Here is a 12,566-nt window from a genome sequence, read left to right as displayed (position 1 = left end):
GCTTAAGGATGATGATAAAATGTGCCCTCTTTTTTAATCACAACCTTTTTGTGTAGGCACTACTGGAATACCGTGTTCTTTATTGCAGAGAATAGATGTATCAAGTGATTTTATGTTTAAGACTTACTTCATAAGGAGATTACTTTTTAAAATCATTTAAGCTTTGATAGTTGTTGCATAACTCAGAGTCTCACCAGTATTTCAATTACTTAATTTAGGAGAATATCTTCATACTAGTTCATCCCTCCTCTGTATCTGCTTATGTGCATCGCCTCTTCAGGTTCTATTATTGTTATGTAACACGTCATTGACTCCACAGAGATGACCATCTCCTTACTTTCACTCAGATTTAAGTGTTAATATCCTTTGGCTCACCTGGACAGCGTTGGTCACTGCACTTTCTGACTTCCTCTCCATTGCCATCACACTGCTGCCCAGTCACTGCTGCCCCCTGACACACGCGGACTCGCCTCTGCCATCCGCCGTCGCAGGACTTGGAGCAGCCACTCCACGGACCCCAAGGATTCCACTGGCCGTTAGCTAAAACAGAATCATCCTCTGTTAGAAACAGATACTCTCAGATGCAGAAACAAATCAAAAGAATATCACATAAAATAATACATCACTGTATGCAAATGTTATAGTATGCCATTCAAGCTTTATTGATTTTTGATTACATTTATTTCCTTTGCCATCCATGCATTCAGTTTTGTAGATGCAGTTTGTTGGTAATATTCAAAAAATGAACAAGATTGCTTTGAATAATCAGGAAAATGTGTGTTTTATGACTAAAGAAGCTGCTCTTTGAGTGGTGATTATTCGCCTCACTTTGCCAATATTAAAAGGCATTTATGCTAAAGTTTTAAAAACCAGCAGCATGTTTTATGCCCTTGTAATGAACACTGCTAAATTGTGCATTACACAAAAAAACAGATGCTCCCCTTCAGCGATGTAGTAAATCACATGCCCTTGTCTGAAAGGAGAGGTACAAGACCCTGCGAGCAGGAAACACACTCCACTTTCTTTTTAACCTCCGATTACAACCCTTCTTCACACGTGCGGTGCAATTTTTTTGTCCTACAACTAACCTCTGTCAGGATTTCTTCCGGAAGAGAGACAAAACAGAAACCATTGTGACCTGTTGGCTAAAACTATCTGCAAGACATTGATCAAACCCCAGTAAATACTGAAGCATCTTCTCCACAGGAGAGCAACTGATTCAATGGAGAGATGCATGTTGATGTGTTTCAAAGAAATCAATGTGCCAACAATCCTGGAGAAATTCTTAAAATTTTAAAACACAACATGGATTCCAACCCTGCACAGGCCTTTTGCAGTCATTTTAACCGTTTTTTTTCTTTCTTTGTTTTTCAAAAAATATGTGCAGTCTTGCAGCACGTTAAATTACTCAAAGACGTGTTTGATGGTTTCTCAAACTTTTATTGGGTTTTGCCATTAACTCTTGTTTTGTGTTCTGCAATGCAAGGCAATGCGTCCAGCAGTAATGGCCACGGTGTTGACTTGTTAAATCAAGGCTTAGACTGTATAGTCACACTTAGGTTTGATCTCTCACCTTGGATGCAAATAAGAATTGCTAAACAGGTAGGGCTCATTAAACGAATAAATTGTATAATGCGTCATCTCACGGTGAGGCAAACAACAGCATCCCTTGCATATTCGCATTTACAAGCAGATGGCATTATTTTAGTGGTCCAAGAGAGCAAGATTTCCACTGACTTTGAAAAATTTGAGAGGAATCTATTTGCCACGCACATACCAGTGAAATACAGAAAAAAACTGCTGTTCTAGGCTGCTGCAGTGAAAATTGCATCAGGAGATTATAAGAGTGCTCAGGCCCTTCACATGATCAGACAATTCAAAGCTTGATGGAGACCACTAAGCTGACATCTTTGAGCCTCTAATACATCTATGATGTTGACAGACAGACAGACAGTTTGGACAGCTAACCCTGAGTTTTGTAAAAAAGCATGCAGTAATATCTGAATGGATTTTACAAATCCAATTGGTAGAGCATGGTCTCAAACATTAGTCTTGATTTTTACAGCATAGCTGAGTCTAGCGGCGGAGGTTTTCAGTACGCAACAGAAAGAGTGTAACAGCTCAGTAAAATCAGACTGCATACTGTATCTAAAGTTGATAGTAATGATTATAGTAGGCCAACTCATGGTTGTGATGATACAATATGGGACAGGCTGCTTCTAGTCTCTCTGTTCCCCCATTTTAAATCATGATTTCAAATTTAGACATCAAAGCGGATATAGAATTAAGATGCTCAGGATTTTACCTGTGCAGTCAGGATTATGGCACTCTCTGCTTTCTGCCCAGTGACCGCGACACTCAGATCCCCCATGGGCGGCCGCTGAGCACTGCCTGGTCCTCTGCTGAGTGCCATTGGCACAGGTCACCGAGCAATCGCTCCAAGAGCTCCACTCCTGCCACTGTCCGTCCACTGAGGCACCAACCACAACCCAACACGCATGTCCCATGTGAAGGGAAAAAGAGGGCAGACAGAAATTGGAGGATATATTCAGATCACTATTCTCTCTCAGATTTAAAGCCAAAAAAACATGCAAAAAAAATGACATGAGTCTTTGTAGGTTTTGGATAATTTTACTGCTGGTTTCCTAATCTGGTTAAAATTCGCCAACATAGCTGAAGGCAAAAGGAGAATAAAACATAAAAGTGCTTTTGTAGGATGCCTTAATGTTACAATTTAGGCTGTTAAAATGCCAAAGGCACAAATAGCGGGATCTTTTTTAGCTGCCTTCCATATTCCCTGTCTGGGCAGAGGGAAAGCATCTGAGAGTGACTGGTTTTCACTGAGTCAGTTACCAGAGCAAAGCTAACATTTACTGTGTGGAAAAACTCATCATCACTAATCTGCTTAGCATTCACAGGCAATTGCGGGGTAAGTGATTTTGACGTCAGTATTACAGCATTGACTCTCAACAGGGTTGCCTAAACCGCATTATGGTGAAAGCCCTTTTACTTTAAATGCACCACAAACTGGGCTGCCATTCAGTTTTTTACTCACCTTTGCAGTACTGTAATGATTAAGTATTATACACATGTACATGTGTGTAAGGTAAACTCCTTTCTGTCTCAATGATTCATCTTTTTAAATGAGTTTATGAGCATTTACCTTTTGCATTACTCTCCTCATCATGCCCGCAGGGATAATTGTTAATATTGGAATATATTTAGAGAGCTGACAGATGATACCTGGGCATAGGGCTATGTTGCAAAGCTTAGTCTGGGTCTCAGGTCCGTCACAGGCCCTGCCTCCATGCTGGGGAGGGGCACACATCCTAGTCCTAGTGCGGTGACCTCGGCCACATGTGAATGAGCACAGGCTCCACGGTGACCACTCTTCCCATACACCGTGTACTGCGGGCACAGAAAAGGTGTCAGGCCTAATCAACACCCCTGTCTCTGCTATAGCATAAACAAACCCACAACAAACTGCAGTGAGTCATACATAAAATAAAATCAATCAAAAATAATCAGCAACAAAACTAATGTGAATGAAACACTGAGCACACAGACACTGTGGAACATTTAACACAATAATATTAAATGCTACTCCACTAACAATGCTTCATGCAGCCACAAAGGCATAGAATATGATAAATCAAGTTGAGGAGCAGCAACAGTGTTACAGTTTCTCAAGTCTGACAAGGAATCTAAAAACTGTGGACCTTCAGGTTAATGTGGGCTGACAATGGTTCAGCAAATATGTCGTTCCACCAACATACTAATCATGGTTATACACAAAGCAGACAGCCCGTAACCTGGTTCCAGACCTCTGTAACTATCCCACATTTCACGATTGGTAATGAAATGGAAAATCCGACTGAATATCAGGCCAAATTCAAAATGTATCAAAAATGTGTTTCCTCATTAGATGTACTGTATATGCCTGAGAAACTCACAGAGACATTTTTCAAAGGCTTCTTTTAATTAAAACAACTCAAAATCTCATGTGGCATGTGTTATTTTTGGACACTTGGGACATATACTGCCACCACTAGCAAAATATTCAAAACATAAATTATTAAACTAATTAAAAACATCACCTGTAAGATGTCTCATTATCAAACTCTTGAGCTTTGAACAAACACAAAGTTATTTAAAAAAACTTTAATTTAAAGGATTATTTTGGCATGCTTTACGTTTTGTATCATTTTTGTTATTTCCCCATTCTATTTAACAACAATGCAGATCATTGTCAAGCACAATCATCACAATAGTAGATAATCCTTTTGATAAATGTGTTGTTTTCCTCAGCTCTCTATCAAAATGCATATTTTGAAATAAATGCTTAATAAAGGCATCATCTTGGTTTGCATGTAAGTTTAACTGGCTTCTGGTGGACAAATGGCAAGGCTTTATAACTCTGCATAGGACATTAGCTTTTTGCTTAAAGTTTTACTTTGGAGGTGGACACATGGCCCTCTGGGACCTAGACAGAAGTAAAGAACGCCCCTGTCTCTTCCCAGCAGTTGCAGTCTTCCTTAATATTCACACAGTGATATTAAATGATGAACACACTCCAAATCTAGATGTTTAACCTCTACTGTTAGTTTGTAAAGCAACTGCTCGCTTCTTGATCCCAGCAATAAAGTGCATTTACTGACAGATTTGAAGGCTTAAAAATGAACTTCAAGGGGCAAGAAATTGCATCAAAACAAAATCAGACTGCACACACACATTACAGCTGCAAAAATCCTTGTTTTCTATCAGCTACAATGGCATAACCTGCAATAGAAACAACAGGCTGATGTGGATGCAGCTGTTTTACATTTTCAGGCGATATAAGACTGATGCTCAAAATAAATGTAATTATTTTAATTATTTAATTAACTAAAGTTATTAAACAACTAATGTATGGAGATTGGCAGTACACTGAATATATCTGGTGTTTTATTATTATAATCTGTTGATAACAAATGGGATTGTAAGGCCTTGGAAATGTACAGTATGTATGACTACTTTGTCTACGTGGAATATGTTCCTTTTCAGAGGGTTCACTATCCACAGATTGTGCACAGGCTTGAGGTTCCCGCAGTAATAGTTGGATCTCAGGATTAGTTGTAGAGCCGTGGGATCTTGGGATCATGCCGATGGTTGGCCATGAGGCGGAGCTACCGCCTGTCCCTGCTCTGGCCTTCTTTTTGCTAAAAATGGTGGCCGTGGTGGCCAAAGCATTTACTTTGAACATTTCAAGTTCAAAGCAGGCAGTCACCAAAAGCTACTGTAGCAGTGATGGAATAGGATTCCTCTTCTTTGTGTGTTTCAATGAACTGGCTGTGTGCAATCGTGGTAGAGGGGAAATTCTTGGACCAGTACAGGATGGTGGACAAAGCAAATGCAATTGCGAAGAATGTTTTCATTAATTTGTGCTAAACTGGGATTTAGTTCATTAATTCAGGTCATTCCAGTGAGGTTTTAACTTTTTAACTTGTAAGCCTTCCTCTTGTGCCTAACTGTATTTGCCATGCAATAGGCCTTTTTTTTCACAGAACTGTTAGAGCTAGTTTCATAAATCCAATCAAATCCATACTTATCATGAAGTTGCAATTCAAAATTTGAATATTTATAGACGCTGACTCATTGTCAACATTGAATCTTCTACATGAAAGTGTCAACAGAAAATGTCTGGCAGAACTTCTTCCAGTCTTTATTTGTCTTTGATTTGCACTGATTATTCATGGTAGGCTAGGCGTAGTGTCTGGCACACTGTGATTTTTTTTCTAAAGTACTGAAATAGTTCTTTATAATAAATGAGGCTTTGTCTTCATGATCAAGTTGGCAATAAAGTAGCATTTTGTAGACTGAACCTCCCAGTGTTTTCTGCTAATGAATGCTTTGTTTCCATTGACACTATTGCTTATTGTGCCAATTGCCCAGTTTCCCCTCTGTTTATTGTAAGTAAACACATCACATTGTGCATACCAAACAAGTTAGCTTGTTTTCTTGTAGCCTACAGATAAAACAGAAACTTCCATTAATTGGAGGCAAAAACATGTTTTTTTCAGCTGGCTACATCAATCACAATATTATTTTCTAAATTAAAACGATAATGTTTTTGCATGTTCAAGCTATTATGGGTTTGAGATCTATGCTATGTCTAATATCCTGACGTTGTTTTATCTATAATTTGTCAACAAATGATACAACCACAACCAATGTAATGTTTCCCCACTGACAGCCACACTCCAGCTCCTTTAGACCACAGAACTCTACTCTCGTAGAAAAAAAACAAATACAAGAAACATTTATTTCACTTGGCCGACATTACTTCACCGCAATTGGCACAGCTTACGAAGTTTTATTTTGAAATAAATCCGCGGTTGCATCTTATTTTACAATCTTCGGGATGCATTCGCATCCTGTAAAGTAGGACGGATGCACACGTATCTGCGCATGCATGTCGGTCAAGTGGCGCGTTGTTTACTAGCGCTACTGCTACTATTACTTTGCTATTCAACGAACCACATGGATAACGTTATGTACGAGTCTGAGAAATAGCTTAGCTAGCCGTGCTTGCTAAAATGAGAGAACAACATCCCTTCCAAACTCAAAGGTATGGCACTTTTATGTGTTTCTGACAGTTTTCGATGGCAGTGCGGTTCAGTAGCATAGTAAACAGACAACACTTTCTCACATGTTGATAGCAAGATAAAATAAGCTAGCGCCTTATCAAGAGCCTTCTTACTGGTGCCTTAAGTCGAAATAAAAATGTAGAACTCCCCTGTACCCCCACCCAACCAAATCACACATTGTGACATTTGTGTTAAGACATATGTAATACTACTACTTGCTGTAACGTTATAGTTTTAATGAGGACATAGAGTGTTATGTTGAAAAATTGAGAGAATTATCTGATACTGAATGGTGAAACCAACCTTATGCTATATTCTGTGCTACAGTATACAACTGCTTTTGTGTTGGCTCTGAATGCTGGCACTGGAAGGAAATCTAGTAATGTCTGAATGTCAGAAATGACTGTGCTTACTTCTGCTGAATACCTGATTTTACACCAGAATTTAAAATAAAAAATAAAAAAAAATGGTTCTGTTGGTTTGTGTTAAAAAAATGGGATGACTCAGGTAAATTAAAAATAATATTTTGTGAACTGCATGTGTTCTTGTATTTTTGGCAGATGTATTTTGTTGGATGAGCGGCATCACAACTTGTATGCAGGCCCAGATTTTTAACAACGTGCTTGATGTAAGCCTGCAGTGCCTGCCATTGTTCATCGATGATGTTGATGTTTTCAGCGATGGTGACTTCAAGGTAGGGCTACTTTTAGGCTGTAACATGTCCTGTAATTGTACACTCTAATTCTTAGGTATCTTTCAACCTTGGCATTCTATTCACGGTTTGAAGACAGTGAATTGATATGTCTGTTTTTTGGAATATAAGATATAGCCTGTGTTTCATGTGGCACCATACCAGTTGAGATTTGTTTGTATCAGTAGTATCACTGGTTGTTGTATCAGCTCCATTTTGGGATGACTTGGAAAAATAATTTCTGTTTTCCCATTGCTAAGTTTTTAATGTAAGTAAGTGAAGCGCAAAACATTATTTTTCAGATATTACAAGAAATGCAATTTAAGTTCAGTGTATTTGATATGATCTACTTAAAGAAACGATTAAACAATACAATAAATTACGAATAGTGACCTTTTAGAAGTTAAAAACACTCTCCCTCTCCTTTTTTTCTAAAAATGAAAAGAAAACGTTGTCTTACTCTTGAGTAGAAAGTTGAAATTGCTTTAGAGTTTCATTTAGAGTACAGTTTCATGGCCCAGTTATTTGGTGATAAGTGTTTCCGCATTATTATGTGAAAGAAAGTTCTGGATCCACAATTAGCCATGAGACGCCGAATGTCTGCATGTCTTCAGATGAATCAAGGTCAATAATGAATTCAAATGAGCAGCTCTGTAGGTTCTAGTTCTAAATTAATAATTGTTCTTCATGCTAATGAATGCTTATACATGGAATTGGGCTGAGTAGCTTTTGAAAAATAGGGGCTTTAATGCTTTCGAAGCAAAAAACTGATGGCCTAACTGTAGAGGAGTCACACCAAGAAATGACTCATTCTCTTTCTAGCTCTTAATGTCCACACACAGTAAGAAAGTGACCCTTTTGAAACCTGCCAACTTCCTCATGCCACATCTAAAAATGAAGTACAGTACATCATAGATCAGAATGGTAGAGGATGCAACTTGCAGTATTTTTTATCACCAAAAACAACCTAAGAGTTTACGATGCAGACACGGAAGCACTCCATTAAAATCACCATAAAATACCTTGACTAAACACGAGTTCAGAATCTCATTACTAAATCAACATATTTGTCTGTGTAAACAATCCCAAAAATGAATGATGGCAACGACTTGTTTAGAACGACACGCTCTCCTACCAGTCGCATACAGACAAACAATAGCGCTCTGCAATCACCAGTCAGAAAAGCATCTGATGCTGATACCTGACTGCCTGTGACTCATCTGCCTTGCCACTATGGGTTGAGGAAGAAATGCCTTACAGCGTGTTTGAAGAAGCCCTGCCAAGTTATTTTGAAATGCTCGACTGACCTTCAAGAAAATGAAGCTGACAACATATCAGGATCTACTGCTCCCCAAGCTCCATTCAGAACCACATGTATTTAAACCCTTTCAATGCTGATGAATTGCTTACAGTTATATGAAATGGAAAACAAAAATGTGATCATGAAAAAAACACATTCACAAAATAACACCCAAAAAAAGAAAGCATTAGATTAATTGTAATAACTGCAATAAAAATACATTCTTAAATAGACACATTGAAAAGTTTGTTAAAACACAGTAACACATTTCCTCGTATAAACAACAAATGAGTGAAACATTGATATTCAAGAATCTGCTGCTAACACTACCTGGACAAGGGGCAGTGTTATTGCAAACCCTTGATTCTCTTAAAGGGCCGCTGCAGTGTGTTCCGTATGGTGTGACACATGTTCTTGTTCGCACCTGCGACCCTTGCCCGCAAGTTACAGAGCATGAGCTCCACTGGGACCACTCCTCTGCACCTGATTCACCTGTGTGGGAGAAGGGTGACACTAGTTAAATGCAGCAATATGGTCCTTGGGCAAGAGCGGGGTGGGCAGGGTTGAGTCAAGTGGGTGGGGGGGGCAACATGAGTCACGTTGTGGTGACGTGGGGTCTTTAAGATTTCTAAAAACACTATTGTACAGTCTCAACTACCTTATTGTGATCTTTGATACTGAATAGGCAGTGTTATTCTTCAGACGAGTGATTGCATTTGTATGCAGCACAATAAAGTGTTTTGCAATCATAGAGAGTATTAGCATTAACAATGGTCTTGATAGTGTTGAAGAGATGTGTAAGCTAATCATTTTTTTTACTACAAATTTAAATGTGCCTTTATGCAAAGATCACCATGAAGGCATAGTTATGGTTATAGAAAAGTAATCGTAGACATTATGGTTACATCTGTTCAACTTCATCCTTAACAAAAATAAGTCATGCATTTCTATGAAATCCAATAATATGCTTAAACAAAGTGAGACCATAAACAAAGCAAATTTTGTAAGAACATGGTGACATGCACGAAAGACATCTGAGAAAATAAAATGGAATTTAATGGGTGTTAGTTCAGAAAGAGGTTGGAGAGATGGATCCCCTTGCACTGCAGCAAACTATCTAGTTTCCTTGACAACAGTGGAGCGAATTCTGTGTTTTAGACAAAATAATTTTCAAATCCATCTCCACCTGTTAACTCCTAGGGGTGGAGGAAAATGAGAAAGTTAGCTGGTTTTATTCAGCAGATCACAGCCATTCTCATGTGTTTGAATGTGGCTAAAAGCAGACTTAATTGTGAATGCCCAGAAGGAAGGGACCAATTTAACCAAAGAATGAGAATGGAATATGTTTCTATTGTCCAGGTCTTTGAACCTAAATTGAGGTTTTGGCAAGCAGACTTTGACATAGTTTATCTCAAATAAAATAATTAAATAATCACACATATTGTTTGGTAGCAGATTAGTAAAGATAAAGATTATAGTTGTTACATTTATCTTAAGATAATTTTTGAGTTAAATTATAAAGATTAATAACAAGAAACATTCAAGCATTCAGCCTTTCAATCATCATTGTCCAAAAGGGTCAACTATCAAAACGCCATGAAAAGCTAAATCAAGCTGTATATTATGATGAGGCAGTGGGCTGTGATTTCCAGAGCCATGGTAGCCTAATTGAAAAAAGAATAAATTATTTGATGACAAGTGAAATCCCTGCGTCAGAGTAGTCCCCAAATAATTGATGTTTGATTATGTTAAACCCTCAGATGAAGTATTCATTTTCTTTGAGGTTTTACGCATTAGAAAATTATTTATTACAAAGAGGAATTCTTTCAATTGCAGCTCTGAATACATTTATGTCATTGGAAGTCATCAAATCATATTAGAAGTTTGAGAAGTTTATGCTTTAATGTAGTATCTCAACATTTAGTATAAAGGGAACATAGATTCAGCCAAATAGGGATCCAAACACTGCCCTTAGTTTTTGCAGATCATAAAATAGACTGAAAGGTGGATCAATTTGTTAAATGAGGCAGTAGAGGGAGAGTAAATTGTGTGAGAATGAGAAACAAAAAAGCACAGTGATGTGACTCAACAGGGAAACAACATACCTACGGCATGTGTAAAATGGAGAGGTGTTAATGAGCATATGTTAGTACCGGTATGTTTGTATGGTGTGTCGCAAATTAAAATGGTAATGAAAGGCGTTTTTTTAAACAATGATAGGAATTTAAATGTAACAACACATGAAAAAATCATAACATTTCCCAAAATTCAAAATGAAGAATAAAAAATAAAATCTCAGCTAGATCTTAACCCACCCACTGAAAAGAAAAGTGCAAAAAACTAAATAATGAAAGCCAAATTAAGGTTATAAGGCTATAATATTGTGACTTATTTCAGAAATTTCTGAATTTATTACAATTGCTAAATTGGTAGGCTGTAAATGTAATTATGAATTTAGATTATTTCAGTTTTTTAATTTATTGGATGCTACACTTGATTAAACAGCAGAGCCTCATTGTATCTCTAGGGCGGCATCTATCAGTTCAACTTTTTCAGTATGTTTTTCATATTTGGCTGAAGGGTTTGATTTTTCATCGAATGACATTTCATTTATCATGCCTTGGAGGAAATGATTAACTACATCAGGACCTTAGTTTTAAACTGCCGTTTAATTAATGTTCTATGAATATAGTATGAGTAATCCACTTGTCAAGTCGCTATGTCACAATAAAACAAACAGAGCCACAAAACCCAATTATGTTCTATATTCAAAGTAAATACTCGTTGGAAAATGGGACGTTTATCTTCCTACTTCATGTGGCAATAGAGAATGAGTTTGAAAAAATAATAATGCAAAACATTTCCACTTAAAATGTGCAGTACAAGAGAGAGCATGCATGATGAAATTAAGTTTAGTTAACAAAATAAAGTGAAGAAACATAACTACGGTATTACCAGTTTGTGCCATAAATTTAGCAGATTCAGCTTGCTCCTGCAGGGCCTTTGTGTCATGAACTGATCTTGGCCGCTGACTTTTTACTGTATGCTCTCCGATCATTCCATATTCTATGGGACAAAATAGAGGTTCATATGAAAGCTAGGCTTAAACATTATTTTCTGAGAACAAAAGCTTATTACATACTGTTTTTCAAAATGTTCGAAGCAACTGCAGTACATGGCTAGAAACAAAGACCACACAAGTTTGTATTTAATTTGGGTGAGTTGGAAGTATTAATTGAGTTTGAAAGCACAACGTAGACACATAGCAAACATGCAAATAAACTCACAGCATTTTTTTAAGACTCTAAGACCAGCTCCCTCCTTCCCTCCCTCCCTCCCTCCCTCCCTCCCTCCCTTCCTACCGTCCTGCATGTCCCGAAAAGGAAAAAAAAAAGAAAATGAAAGTAAAAATGTGTAAGCCATCAGAAAGCCACAGAGGAGGGGGTCATGGACATAACATGCTATTGATCCACAGTTTCCTCAACAGTTTGTCATCTTTGCAGGATTTCCTTTTGGATTACCCAGTCCAAAATATTGTGAGCCTTTTGTTAAATTAGACAAATGTATTCTGAGCTGTATTCATTTTCAATGCATGCCCTCTTTGTTTCCCATAATGGGACAAAGAGACAATGATTACAATGTTCTGAAACCACACTGAGAAAAGTAATGCTTACAGTATTGCATTTGGTTAGAATTTGCATCATCATTAAAAAGTTGCATCATTTTTGGCAGTGTGGTCCTAATGAGATGATTATATCTCTGCAAATAGGCAATGCAGGTAATGCATCAACAACAAATTCACACATAGCTTATGTTAGTACATTATACATTGCATCAGCCATTGATAGACAGAATGTTTAAATCATCACTTCTAATGTAGTTTGTAGTTTTTAGTTTCCTGTATTCCCTACAGCAGAAGAAAGACTGACCTGCCTGGGGGGGGGGGGGG

General features: G+C 37.7%; 1 protein-coding gene across 14 annotated transcripts in view; it reads right to left on the bottom strand.

Annotated features, from left to right (window-relative positions):
• Positions 1 to 12,566, bottom strand: part of adgrb3 (adhesion G protein-coupled receptor B3) — a 109,689-nt gene that overhangs the window by 49,862 nt on the left and 47,261 nt on the right. For 12 of the 14 annotated variants that reach the window (XM_034897735.1, XM_034897738.1, XM_034897739.1 and 9 more), the window contains exons 3-7: positions 11,573 to 11,683; positions 8,948 to 9,109; positions 3,244 to 3,408; positions 2,306 to 2,470; positions 376 to 540 (exon numbers count right to left, since the gene is read on the bottom strand). In XM_034897735.1, the coding sequence (XP_034753626.1) occupies positions 376 to 540; positions 2,306 to 2,470; positions 3,244 to 3,408; positions 8,948 to 9,109; positions 11,573 to 11,683 (768 nt within the window). The remainder of the gene's footprint in view (positions 1 to 375; positions 541 to 2,305; positions 2,471 to 3,243; positions 3,409 to 8,947; positions 9,110 to 11,572; positions 11,684 to 12,566) is intronic. The other 2 variants (XM_034897736.1, XM_034897740.1) reach the window with 2 other exon arrangements.

Source organism: Etheostoma cragini, chromosome 17 (assembly GCF_013103735.1).
Source record: "Etheostoma cragini isolate CJK2018 chromosome 17, CSU_Ecrag_1.0, whole genome shotgun sequence".
In the NCBI taxonomy this organism is placed as follows: Eukaryota; Metazoa; Chordata; class Actinopteri; order Perciformes; family Percidae; genus Etheostoma; species Etheostoma cragini.
This window is presented reverse-complemented; position numbering and strand designations above follow the sequence as displayed.